The sequence below is a fragment of the Antechinus flavipes genome, chromosome 3, assembly GCF_016432865.1.
Source record: "Antechinus flavipes isolate AdamAnt ecotype Samford, QLD, Australia chromosome 3, AdamAnt_v2, whole genome shotgun sequence".
Classification (NCBI taxonomy): domain Eukaryota; kingdom Metazoa; phylum Chordata; class Mammalia; order Dasyuromorphia; family Dasyuridae; genus Antechinus; species Antechinus flavipes.
The window spans coordinates 628,792,467-628,806,175 of record NC_067400.1 but is presented as its reverse complement, the minus strand read 5'-3'; the positions used below and the strand labels follow the sequence as shown (position 1 = coordinate 628,806,175).

Here is a 13,709-nt window from a genome sequence, read left to right as displayed (position 1 = left end):
AACTAGTGATATGGGTCTACACAGGTAGGATACATCAATAACTTGAGATAAATCCCCGAGAACATTTCCCTTGTTCCCAATGTACTCTGCTGAGAATACCTGGCCAGAGAAAGAGAAAAGAGAAAAATATGTTTATCACTCAGATATGAGAACTCAGGTGCAGAGTCCCAAAGAAGGATAGTCCCAGAGTACCCATTGATGTGCCTCATTCAGAAATGCACTTTGGGGACAAAAGGAGTAATAAGGATTCTATCCATCTGTTATCATAAATATGCCTACAGTCATATGTAAGCAATATCAAATCTTTATAAATATCCCCCAGTTTTTTCCTCATTACTCTTGTCTTGGGCAAGGGGCTGAACCATACTTTCATAAGTATCAGGAGACAGAAAGGAATGCAGAATTTCCAAAAGAAAGAAGCATTTTCCTGCAGAACAGTTTTATCCTCAAAAGGTTCTTTGCAATCCTTTTCTCCTGTAATCAGGTTTGATCCAAAGAATCCCTACCTTGGTCTGACTATTATTTACCCATGTGTTAGAAGTTGGAGTGGGGTATTTCTGATGGTTTCACTTTTTTTGCTGTTTCTGATGCTGAAGCTTTTTGGATTTATGGATCATAAGGAAGCTCCTCTCTGTTACCTGAAAAGAGATTTTGGTCCCACCTACTACAGGCATGGGGATTTTATTGTAGGAGGATTTTTCCCTTTATTTGTTTATGATCTGATGCTGCCAAAGATTTGGGATTATTTGAATATTCATCCTAAGTATATTTTATATTACTATGAGTAAGTTTGTGTTTAATTTTAATTTTAAGAAGCACATTTTGAGGGATGTTTAAAAGTCACTTTTAAAAACATTTCCATCAGCAGAGTATCATTTCCTGTCTGACTTCCATGCCTTCAATGTCTGTTTCCCTTTAAAATCCCATATAAAAATAATGCTTCTTCACTCTCGCACATTCAGCATTTCACACACCTTGAGCTACAGATTAATCCAAAGAATACCTCCCCTATAATTGCTTTGTTTCTGGAAATATTCTGGCAGAAGAAAGCTTTTTTTTTTCTTTATGAAATCTAAGCTCTATCTTCCTTCTAACAGTTGATTCTCAGAAAACTTGAAAGCCTGATAGATAATTAGAATATATCATTTATTTTTATTTGATTCCCATACCTACTCTGAGAAGAAGGCAATATAAGTATGCTTATAAACCTTTAAAAAGATGCAAGAGCAAACACATGACCATGAAATCTTTTACCTGTGATTTCTTAGATAGTAAATGGCAGAAGATGAATTTGAATCAAAGATATTCTGACTCCAAATTACTACTTTACTCACTATAGCAGCTTCATTTTGCAATGGGTTCTTTAATATATACACACAGAACCACATTTGCTTGTGCATGTGTATGATCATATGTATATACATACAAAAATACACTATTGTAACAATGCATATTATCACATAATTATAAATTATCACATAATTATAAAAAATAAAATACATTTATATGTATAACTGTTATATTTATATATAACATACATATACATAATACATATAACATATTGATACTAATGTATATCATAATACATAATTTTATGTAATAGGATGGTTAAATATATCTGTGCAAATGTGATGTTGACTGACAACATAACAATAATTTACTCTTTTAGAGTGTTATCTGGTACACTGAGAGATAAAGTGAATTGCTGATGAATGTATACCTGGTATTTTTCAAACATATTATTTAGCTCAGTTTTTCATGATTCTCAGTCTTTGTAGATGTTCTAGACAGTGTCTGTATCTGTCTCTCAGTTTCTCTCTCTCTCTTTCTCTGTCTCATTGATGCTTCCATTGTTTATGTTCAGGACTATAACTCTTTTATGTAAGAATTTTGGTAGAGTTCATTCATGTTCAATATTTTATCCTTTTAATATTATTGTTTTTCAAATTTAAGAAAAGATAGAATTTTCTCATGTTTCTCTAGCATATTTTTAAATTACTTTATAATTTTTATTACAGTTTATCCTCATAATTTCTCATGCCATAATACAAATGAACCAATTGAGGCAGAAAGTGCTTAAAAAAAAAAAAACTTGCCAAAATTCAAAAAACCTAGTGTCTGAGTTAATATTCTAATTCTAGTTCTTCTGAGTACAAGCACTTTATCTTATGTTCTACTTTTTAACCTGAATGTGTGGTTCTGACTATTTTTTAATTTTTTCTCATTTTGTACATTTTATATTGTTGTTTTTATTAGTTTTATTTAATTTTTATCCATCTTCTTTTAACTTTGGTTAAATGACAGTTTATCATTGTGATCTCAGCCTGCAATGTCTCATACAGTAAATACTGCTCTCAGTTCTTAAAATGATTTCCTAAATCATATCTAACTATGCTATATACTTATTCTATGAACTTCTATGCTTCCTTCTTAGCCCCCTGGATCAAATATTAAATACTTCATCTAGATTTTAAAACCCTTCAAAACCCCTCAGGTTCCTATTTTCCAAATCTTCTTATTCCTTACTCATTTCCACACATATTAGTATCCCAGCTTTACAAGTCTATTTGATATTCCTCACACTAGACACCCCATCTCTAAACTTGTCTATTTTCATTAACTATTTTCCATCCCTGGAAAATTCCCCCTTCTTCTCCTCACATTATAGATTCATTTGATTTCCTCATATCTTAACTGAAATCTGATTTCTTGCAAGAAATATTTCTCTAAGGCTAATGGTGTTCCTAGGAGACTATTTCAATTAATCTTGTACAAGTCTCTTTTTGTATATAATATTTTTACATACCATATGTCTCATTATGTTTTATGATATTTGGTGTCAGAAATTTGAATAGATTAAATTCACATTATTTGATTTAACATATCAACATATTACATCTCACAGATTGATTACCCATATGAAAATATAACAATATTTATATCAAACTATTCTGTATTGATTTGAAGCAACTAGATTCATAGTAGATAGACTGCTGAGTCTAAGGTTAGGATAACTCATTTTTATGAATTCAAATCTGGTCTTAGATATTTACTGGGGAAGTCACTTAACCCTATTTGCCTCAACTCCTCATCTATAAAATGAACTAGAGAAAAAAACAGCAAGCCACTCCACCATTTTAACAACAATAACAACAACAAAAAAAAATCTAACAAAAAACAGAATCACAAAGAATCAGACAGAACTGAAATGAGTGAACAATGACCACATTTATCTACAGTGAAAGATAGTGAGAAGTAGAGATAAGAGGATGAAATCAAGAAAAAAAGTGGAGATAGAGAGGAGGGAGTGATGTAGAAAGAGAGAGAATTAAATTTGGACTTAGTTCTGATTCTACTTTTGTTATCTACTAGTTTTCCAGAAATAGGCACCTAAGTTAACTTCTTTGTGCCTAGATAATTATCTAGATATGTAAATTATATATCTGAATTGACTGAAGTGATTTCTAAAAGAAGTCAGTTACCCATCTTAAAGAAATCACAGATTTGAAAATATACTCTGGTGTTGGAATCTTAGAGATTTTAAATCACAGCAATAACTCAATATCATATGATCTTTGTTTTCATTTGTCCAAATATTATTTCACTTACTAGATTATCTCTTCCCTATATTTCCCAGAGAAAGTCTAGGACACATAGCATTACCTTATTATATCTCTTGTTAGCTTGTTAATATAGATATATTGCATTTAAGAACGACTAATTTAGACTAAAGGTACAATATTTCTATTTAAATATGGCTTATCAATCTCTGTCCTTTAGAAATTTATAAAGTTATTTGATTAAAAATTGAAAATACTACAATAATCTTATAGTCAGTATATGTCAGTATATAGTCACTAACTGTTACATTCTACATATAAAGACAATTTCCTGATCAGACTTTTTTTTGTTCTGTATATATCAATAGAAGCACTAGCACTTCCTGTTGGATTTTATTCTTATCTCGGTATTAAGCAGACAAGCACTTAATAAATGCTTGTTGTATTGAATACCATACAATTCATTAAACCAAATGCATCTAAGAACAGTTATCAACAATACCTTTATATTAAATAATATCAGGTAATAGAAACAGTTTAAAGGAAGAAAGATAACCATATAATAAGAATGATTTAATGAAAATCATGGAGAATTGCATTTACCTTTCTGGGTTGATCTTCAAAAAGCTAACACTTTCATTTCCATCATTGTATTACAGTTCCCTCCATCCACACACACAATAAACAGGGTTGTTGCCTCTTGTGAGGAAAATAGTCATTGGAGTCAAGCCTACCAAGCCCAGGAATTAGTCTATGTCCATGATTATCATGTGCACTTGCCTTTCTTCATGCTCCTATTTTATGCTCTCCTGATGAGAGATGCTGTTGTAGAAATTGACACTATCAGAGCAACACTTCTCACAAGTTTTAAAAGGCAAAACTAACCCCATGTTGTACCTGATATTTGTGAAAGAAATTACCTTTTTGGCAATAGAATTTCCTAAATGATGACACTATTCATCTTAATTGAGATTGCAGGAAAAACACTACAGTCGAGTCCTGGCCTTGCTATTTGCTGTTGAGGAGATCAACAAGGACCCTAATTTATTGCCCAATATTACTCTTGGATTCCACATTTTTAACACCCAACCCAATGAGTTCAGCACATTGGAGAGCTCCTTAATGTGGCTGTCAGGACAAGGACTGACTGTTCCAAATTACCTCTGTAAGAAACAAGGCCAGTCTATGGCTGTCATTGGAGGAGAAACTTCTGAATTATCAATCCAAATAAATACCCTTCTTAATCTCTACAAGTTCCCACAGGTAAGGACCATGATCAAAACAGCCCAGATTGTCAAGAGAAAATTGACAGGAAAAAGGGATAATATGTGTGACTTCAAACTATATATGTGACATGTTCTATATTCTGGAATACTTTTCAGTTGGTACTCAGAGAAGGGAAGCTACAAAGATAAGATATGAAATTAATGATCATGTATTTCCTTTTTACTAGGATCTGTTCCTGACAACATATGTTGATTTATCTATCTTTCTAGTATTACGTTATTCTTAATAATTATATTACAATGAATCACATTGGTGCTTTTATATATACCTGTCTTATATAAGTATAAGTGTATGACTATTTATATGTGCACATAAATATGTACCTGGTGTGGTGAATAAAACTCTGAGCTTGGAATCACCAAGACTGGTCATCTTGCATTCAAATCTGATTTTAGACATTAGCTAGCTCTCTGGCCAAGTCATTCATTCTGCTTTACTCAGTTTCTCATCTGCAAAATGAAATGGAGAAGGAAATTCAAACTACTGCACTGTCTTTACTAAAAACATGCCAAATGGGGTTTTAAAATTTTGACATTACTGAAATCCCTAAAATCCATCTACATATGAATGTAATTTATGATAAGGTGATATAATTGTTGCATATATGGGTGTTGTATAAAAATGCATAAAAATTAATTCAACAAAAGTCAATAGCCACTTCTTAAGTTCTGGATACATAGAGTTGTTGGAATACATGGGAGCCACTTGACAATGATGCTGGAGATCCAATCCAGAATGGATCTCCTCTTGTGAAAGGATGATACAAGGAGACTAAGAGGCTGTTGTGTTGTCTGACCTCTCTCCTCTTCCCCTGACTCCAATTTATCTCATTTCTAGTCCACAACACCTGTGTCAACAAACTCTGCCTTGCAACTCCTTCAGATGCTATGATCCACAGCTGTGGAGGCTTTCAGAGAATTGATCTGTCCCTTAACATAGACTAAATAGTACTCAATAATGAACCCACAGATAAAGGTAGTAGGAAGAAATTTGTTTTTAAGATCTCCATTTATTTACATTATCTGAGAGACTTCAAGTGTCATAGAATGTCAAGTGAAAATGAGGCAAAACTGATACCCAGAGAAAGTTGTCTCAAAAACACCTGTGCTATCAATAAAAGAAAATACTCAGGTGGTTACATTAAGATAGTTCTTTAAAAGGCTGTAAAATTTGATTACAAGTGTTAATCACTCCCTTAGAGATGGACTGAATAGTGGAGAAGGAAATATTAAAAATCAGAGAAAAGGGAGGGTTGGATTATAGGAATGCTCTTTAATTTATCTAAACATATAGAAAAAGAGATATTATGTTGAGAAAATGGTAAAACTATAGTTCTATTAAATAGTTTTCTCTTGTCTGTGCTTCATTCTCAACAAGGATCTTGTTTCTTTCCCATTCAGATCAGCTATGGACCATTTGATCCTTTCCTGAGTAACAAGGTTAATTTTCCAAGTGTTTATCAACTGGCATCCAAGGATTCCGGCCTTGCTCTGGGAATGGTCCGATTAATGGTACATTTCTACTGGACATGGGTGGGACTGGTTATAGTAGATAATGCCAGGGGGGAAACATTCCTTTGGGACATAAGAGAAGAGATGACCAAGAAGGGTGTCTGTGAAGCTTTTGTAGAGAAGATTCCTACCAGTGATAAATACATAAATTCCCTTGGAGATACCATGCAAAGAATTAATCGGTCTTCTGCTAATGTAATCATTATTTATGGCGATACCAATTTACTAATGACTCTGAAATATGTTAAAGGACCTTATGTAATTTGTAACAAAGTGTGGATTACCACCTTTCACTGGGATTTTGTCATAAGACCCCATAGCATGGATGTTAAAAGTTTCGATAGAGCTCTGATATTTTCAGATCAGAAAAAAGACATTCCAGGCTTCAAACATTTTTTAAGTTCACTTAAACCTGCCAAATACCCAGAAGATACTTTCCTTAAAAGATTTTGGAACTCAGTTTTTCGATGTTCATTTGACTACAAAATATTGGAGGCAAAGCATTGTTTACGAAACACATCTTTAGAAATGCTGCCTATTAGGTATTTTGAAATGTCTATGCCTGGCCAAAATTACAATATCTACAATGCTGTGTATGCTGTGGCCTGGGCTCTCCATAAAATACTCTTAATTAGATCAGAAATGGAATACATGAGAGATGAAGACAGCCTAGTTCTACATCCATGGCAGGTAAATTTCCATTTTTATCATCAAGTATTTCACATGTCCAAGCTTCTCTGATTCAAAGGCTAGGAAAAAGAGTTGCTATTGCTAGAAAGTGGGGAATCGTCTAAATGGCTTCTCAACTATATCTCCTTAGGAACCAATACTTTATTTTACTTTTTAAAGGTGTAATTTTGGCTCTTCCAGAGGTCATTCTCAGTCACGATTAGAAATTTTGCCCAAGATCAATAGCAGGTAAGGGGAATCTCACCAAACTCAAGGGGAAAAAATGGAACAAAATCAAACAATTGCAAAGATAGAAGTAAATATGAAGAAAATTATACAGAAAAAAGATCAAAGAGAGATAACATAGGGATTGCTACAGTTTCTGAAAATGACTATCATATGTATGTATATAGACACCTATACACATTTATGTATGCTCATAATGTCTATGCAACTATGTGCTTTAACCATAAATATTGTTTTGTGTATTGGTGTGTGTGTGTATTTGTATGTGCATACCTATTTAGGAAATTATAAATAGAAACTGCTCATGTTTATTAGATCAAAAAAAGGTAAAGATATAAAAGCCTCTTTAACCTCTTAAAAGCAACAAGTAGGAAGTAAACAGTACCAAGTATCAATGAATGAATTTGGATTACATAAGATGTGAAAACTTTTATAATAAAGAAGAAATGTTATGATACAATATTTCAAATGGCAAAATATATATGTTTATAAACAAGAACAACCTAATCATACTGAGTATGACACTATGTGTGTTCATATATGTGAGTAGGTATTTGTTTTTCCATATATGTGAGTATATCCATGTATATTATCTGCACATATAAAAATTACATGCACATTAAAAAAAGGAAACTGAAAGAGAAAGAGAAGATGAGGGACAGGGAGACAGAGAGCGATGGAGACAGACACACACAGAGAGAGAGACATGCAGGAAAAGACAGAGATAGAGAAACAGAGAGAGAGAGAGAAAGAGAGAGACAGAGACAGAGACAAAAAGAGGGAGGGAAAGAAAGAGCAAGAGAGAGAGGGATGGAGGGAGAGCCCCATAACTCACAGACATTCAGTATAAGAGATAGTATTTACAATCAATTTTTCCTGATATCCTAAAACTCTTGCCCTAGGCAAATAGCCTAATTACCCTTGTCCTCAGTTTCCTCATCTGTAAAATGGAGACAATTAATAACATCCATCTCATAGGCAAAAACAAATAAAATAACATACAGTACTTCACAAACTTTAAAGTACTATATAAAGGCAAGTTTAATATAGAACAATGCCCAGAAAATACAAACAAGTACAAGGAAATACAAAGTACTTAAATACCACATAATTTTGGATGGAGTTCATTAGAAGTTCAAAATATCAAGAAAGTCTTTATATAGAAAATATAATTTAAGATATATCTTGAAACAACAGTGGGATTCTATGATTCAGTAGAGAGTCTTACAGCAAAGATATAGAGATCAGAGGTAAAATATCTTTATACAAAGTACAGAAAATATTGTTTGTCATGATTGCTGAATAAGAGAATGTGATTATTCACATTATTGTACAATTAGATGAAAAATCCAATTTAGGACTGGATTATAAAAAAGAAACACAATACAGTTATTCCTGTCACATCATGAAGTTCCCCATCATGGCTTCAGAATGTCACAGTTTGGGATGAAAAATTAAGGGGGGAATTTTCTGGTTTTGTAAATATTTAAATGATAGGAAAGAAAAATAAAGTACAATAGGTTGGAGTGACTCACACTGATAGGTTTTGGTGATTTTTTTTTTAAGGACTTGGAATGGATAAAGTATGTTTCAATAGTGTGAAATTCAAAAGAGAAAAATGATCTGAAGTAGAAGTCTGTTTGAAGAAAATAGCTAACATTTTGTTAAACAAAGGAATTATACTGTTCATTTTGAAGAGAGATTTTATTATTCAGTGATGACATCAGAATTCACAAAAAAGTATTGAGTGAGTAAAGGGAGATTCTGTTTTAGTAATTGAAGAGTGTTTCACTCTCTTTTTAGAATTGTGAATGAGAAAGGGAAGAAAGATAAATGAAACTAGTTTGGGAAAACTAGTGTGGTTGAGTGTAGTTGGTTCTTTCTTTGTTTTGATGATTCAGATAGTAAAAGCATATTAGAAAGAAGCAGGAAAGAAATGAGATAGGAGAAAGTACAGTATTTGGGAAAAAATATAATGAATAAAAGGATTATCTGTTTCCAGAAAATGAGGAAACAAAACTTGTTACTTGTGTAAACATGGTAAATCTCTATATTAATCTTCACTCAGCTCATCAATAACATAGATTGCAAAGGTTAATCTACAAATCTTTTCTACAGGTCATTCTATGAAACTCTTTCTATGAGAGATATTTCCTATTTTATGTCCTCAACAAATTCAATAAAGTGCTGAGATGCTGATGTGAAGAAAAAAGGAAGTATAGATGATATAAAAAAAGCAGAAAATCAATGTGAGGAATGAGACAGCAAATTAATTGCGGAAAAATCAAACAAATTTCTTCTTTTTGAGTGTTCAAATGTTGCTTATTAATATCAATTTATAATTTAGCATATTTAGTATTTACTATAGTGACTTCTTCCAGATCTGATCAACAGATAGTAAATTCAGCTAGAAGAGGTTTGTTAGGCTAACATCTCAGTGCTGAGATTTAGCAAGAGAGTCAATAAGACAAGTGATCAAAGGATTTGAGAGTATAGAATGATGTAAGGAGGAAAAGATTAAAATATAGGCAAGATTGGAAAGAGAGGAAAGTAAAATAATTATCACCTCTTTAATATTCTGAAAACCTATTGAAGGATGAAGCAATTAGGAATCCCACCCAAAGTGACAACCAACTTTAGGAGAGTGAGGCATGGTGAGAAAGGGAATAATAAAAAAAAAGCTTTGATCACATAAATGAATTGAAAAAAAAATTAAGGAAGTAACATTCTTTGGGGGCTGAAGATTATAATCATCACTATGTGTGCCTAAGGTTGAGGAAAAGATTATATTCTAACAATTCAAAATCTTTTGGGCATCTTTACATTGAAGAGTCACAACTAAGTTCTCTTTCCATTCAGCTGCACTCTGTTCTTAGGAACATCCAGTTTAACAACATCGCAGGTGACCAGGTGTTCATGGATGAGAAGAGGATTGTTGTGAGAAACTATGATATTACAAATTTTGTGGTCTTTGATAATGGTACAGAAGTTCTGGTAAAAGTGGGAGAGTTTATTCCTCATGCTCCTTTTGGTGAAGATCTTTCCATCCATGAAAATATGATCATGTGGAACCAATTTTATCTAAAGGTTAGTAGCAATTCACACTTTTTTTTTAGAGTATGGACATAAGAAAGTTTTAAATAGAAATTTTAATTTCACTCCTTTTGCCCCTCCAAATGACATATTTAATTTATAAGTATTAAAATTCTTACCATTAAAATTTTTGATACCATTCCACAAGGACAAAAACAAAAGAAAAATTAATAAATTAAGTTGGAGATGGATGAAAAAATATTTAATGTCCTCTTAATTAAATTAAGTAAAATTCCTGTTTATACACTCTTAATGAAATAGTCACTTAGTTGTTCCTTTATTTGTGGGGGTGTGGTGGAGAAGGATAGTAAATTATTGAAGTTTTCTGTCTGTCTATCTAACTATATATGTGTCTGTCTCTATCCACCCCTTTAGGGAAATAATCTTCAACATAAAGACTAGTTCCATTTTGGAATACTCAACCCTTAGGACTCTTAAAGGCAGTGAGTCACTTCCAGTACTTCTGGTGGCCAGCTTTGAGAGAGAAGATGGGAGATGTTGAAAGAATAATATTCTGGCAATACATGAGAGGAATTGGCCATCTGAATGATATCCCTATTCAGGTGACCATTGTAGAAACTTCAGGGAGTTTTCCATTGCATGAGATGACAATCTTTTTTGGTTAAACTTCATCATTACATTTGCAATAAGAAAGCTCTTTCATCCTCCGCATTGTTTCATATATTCTCCTCCATACATTCTCTCATTTCTGTTTTGCTATGGTTTTATAAGTGGGGTACTTTAGTATACCCTATGTGAGTTCAAGGTTAAAATGGTATTTAGTAGGAAAATATTCAAGCTTTAGATACAAAGGTTGGGTCCTTTTCCCTCTAAAGTGACAAAGGGTTCAATCAATCTGTAAACACTATTTAAGTGCCTACTATATGCTGGGGAGGGGCATCTAAGTGGTGAAATGGATAGAATGCTGGGCCCAAAGTCAGGAAGACTAAACATCATGAATTTTTATTCCTATTTACTTCAATTTCTCATCTGTAAAATGAGCTGGAAAAGGAAATGGCAAATCACTTCAATAACTGCCCAGAAATCTCCAAAATGGGGTTACAAAGAGATGGACATGACTGAAAAGTGATTTAACAATAAGATGTATCAGCAATAATAGGCAAAAGACATTATCTGTCTTCAAAGAAATTCCTGTTGATGATTTTAGTTGAGACTTAAAGGAAGTCTTAGAAGTGAAGGAGGTATCAGGGATAATGTCTGAAGCCATGAGATGGAGTGTCTAGAACAGCCAGTTAGCCAACATAACTAGATTAGAGAATAAATCTAGGGGAATAAATTTTGAGAATGCTGGAAGTGTAGGAGAGGCAGAGATCATGAAGGGCTCTGAATGTCAAATAGAGCATTTTGTATTTATTCCTAAGATAATAAGAAATTTAATGTGATTAGGTGGGAAGGGGGTAAAAAAATCTGATTTGTGCTTTAGAAAATCAATTTAGTGGCTGAATTGGTGGGTTGAAAGGTGTGTTGGAGTGGGAAGAGACTTAAAGCAGACTGATAGAAGGGTTTGGATTTGAAAGGTGTTGCAACAATCACACCAACCATCTTTGACTAAAGCTTGGATATTAAGGGGTGAGAGATCGTGAGGAATTCAGGATGACTCAGGTTATAAACCCAAAAAACTGGGAAGCTGCTGTTGGGCCCAACAGAAATAAAGTAGATAAAATGTTTTAAAGTTTCAAGGAAAAAATAAAAAGCATAATTTTAGAAATAATGAGTTTAAAATATTTACGGGGCATGCAATTTAAGATTTCTGAAAGTCAACAGGAAATATTAGTGTAGGAATGGTAGATTTGGTAGATTTGGTAAATTTTAGAATAGAGATGATAATGAAATCCATGAAAATTGATGAGGTCACCAAGTTAGAAAGACAAAGGGAGAAGAGAATTCAGGACAGGATTTTGAAGAATTTCAGAAGGTATGTTTTGGAAAACAATGCACAAGGAGATGTATAAGGAGAATTCAGATAGTAAGCAACTTGATTGAATCTGATGAAAGTCATTGGACTAAAAATATGTAAAGAACATACATATACAGACATGTGTCTGTGTATATATTTACAGGTACACACATGCATGCACATATACATATACATACATGCATGGATATGCATATCTACATAAAAGCACATATAATGGGGGCAACTAGGTGATATATTGGATAAATACCAGCCCTGAAGTCAGGAGGACCTGAGTTCATATCTGGCCTAAGACACTTAATACTTCCTAGCTGTGTGACCATGGGCATGTTACTTAACTCCAATTGCCTCAGCAAAAAAATTAAAATAAATAAAAGTACATAAAATGACATGAAATATATGTGTGAATTAGTATGGACCTTTTTTTCTCTAAGGAAAATAAAATGGTACCCTTCCCAAACTTTCTACTTTCCCAGCTGGAAAGAATTAGACTTCTTTATAGTAAGATTGGGAGAAAAGGCTAGAGATGTCAATTTGCCTGCTTTTGAATCATCCAGTGACACTTCTTAGCAAATTGTGTCACTCTACATATTTTGGGCCCACTCACTTTAAACTTTCCCTACACAATTTTTTCTTTTTTTTTTTTCATTAATTCAATAAATATTTTTAAACTCCTAATGTTTTGTCTATTTGTTATGAGGTAAAACAAAAAGCTCTCCCCATGTTTTTTCTCCTTTCTTTTTTTTACAATCATTTTCATCTTTAAATGAATTATAAATTCATTTTGTAATGAATTTTCTTGATTGGATCTCATCATTTTGGGGCATTTTGATTTTTTTTCAGTATTCATTACTTTATAAAACAGTATGTTACACAATTTCCCAGTATATTCTCATTTATATTGTAGACACACTTACAAAGTCAAAACTAGTATTATGCTTGGTTGTCAGATTTCTTGACATGATATTCTTCTGAAGTATATACATGAGGTGATCTCAAGAATTTTTGTTCACTTTGTTAGGGTAAGCTATTTTTAAAGGTTAAAATTCATTAGGAAAAGGAGAGAGTTTAGGTCATTGTCTATCATTTCATCAACTTTTTCATTTAATATGATTTACTTGTTGAAATAACTTAGATTGTCATTTACCAATTCCATTAATAATTGTTGCTTTTTGAAAAATCTTTTCTTCTTTGACATTGGACCCAATGTCCTCACTATCAAATTGATGGTCTGTATATTGTTAGATGATCAGGCAATATTTTCCTTCCTGCTAAAATATAATCAAATTATTTTGTGGTATGTTGCATGAGGTTCCTGTAGTAGATTGCAGTCTTAGCAGTCTATATCCAATAAAAAAAATTATTGATGTCTATGAAGTCAGAACCACAACTGGAAAGTAAATACAG

At 32.7% G+C, this 13,709-nt stretch overlaps 1 protein-coding gene across 1 annotated transcript in view; it reads left to right on the top strand.

Moving 5' to 3' along the window:
• LOC127557653 (vomeronasal type-2 receptor 26-like) overlaps positions 1–13,709 on the top strand; it is a 149,600-nt gene that overhangs the window by 88,514 nt on the left and 47,377 nt on the right. Inside the window, exons 3-5 of the mRNA XM_051990963.1 lie at positions 4,532–4,827; positions 6,240–7,048; positions 10,133–10,360. Of these exons, the coding sequence (XP_051846923.1) occupies positions 4,532–4,827; positions 6,240–7,048; positions 10,133–10,360 (1,333 nt within the window). The remainder of the gene's footprint in view (positions 1–4,531; positions 4,828–6,239; positions 7,049–10,132; positions 10,361–13,709) is intronic.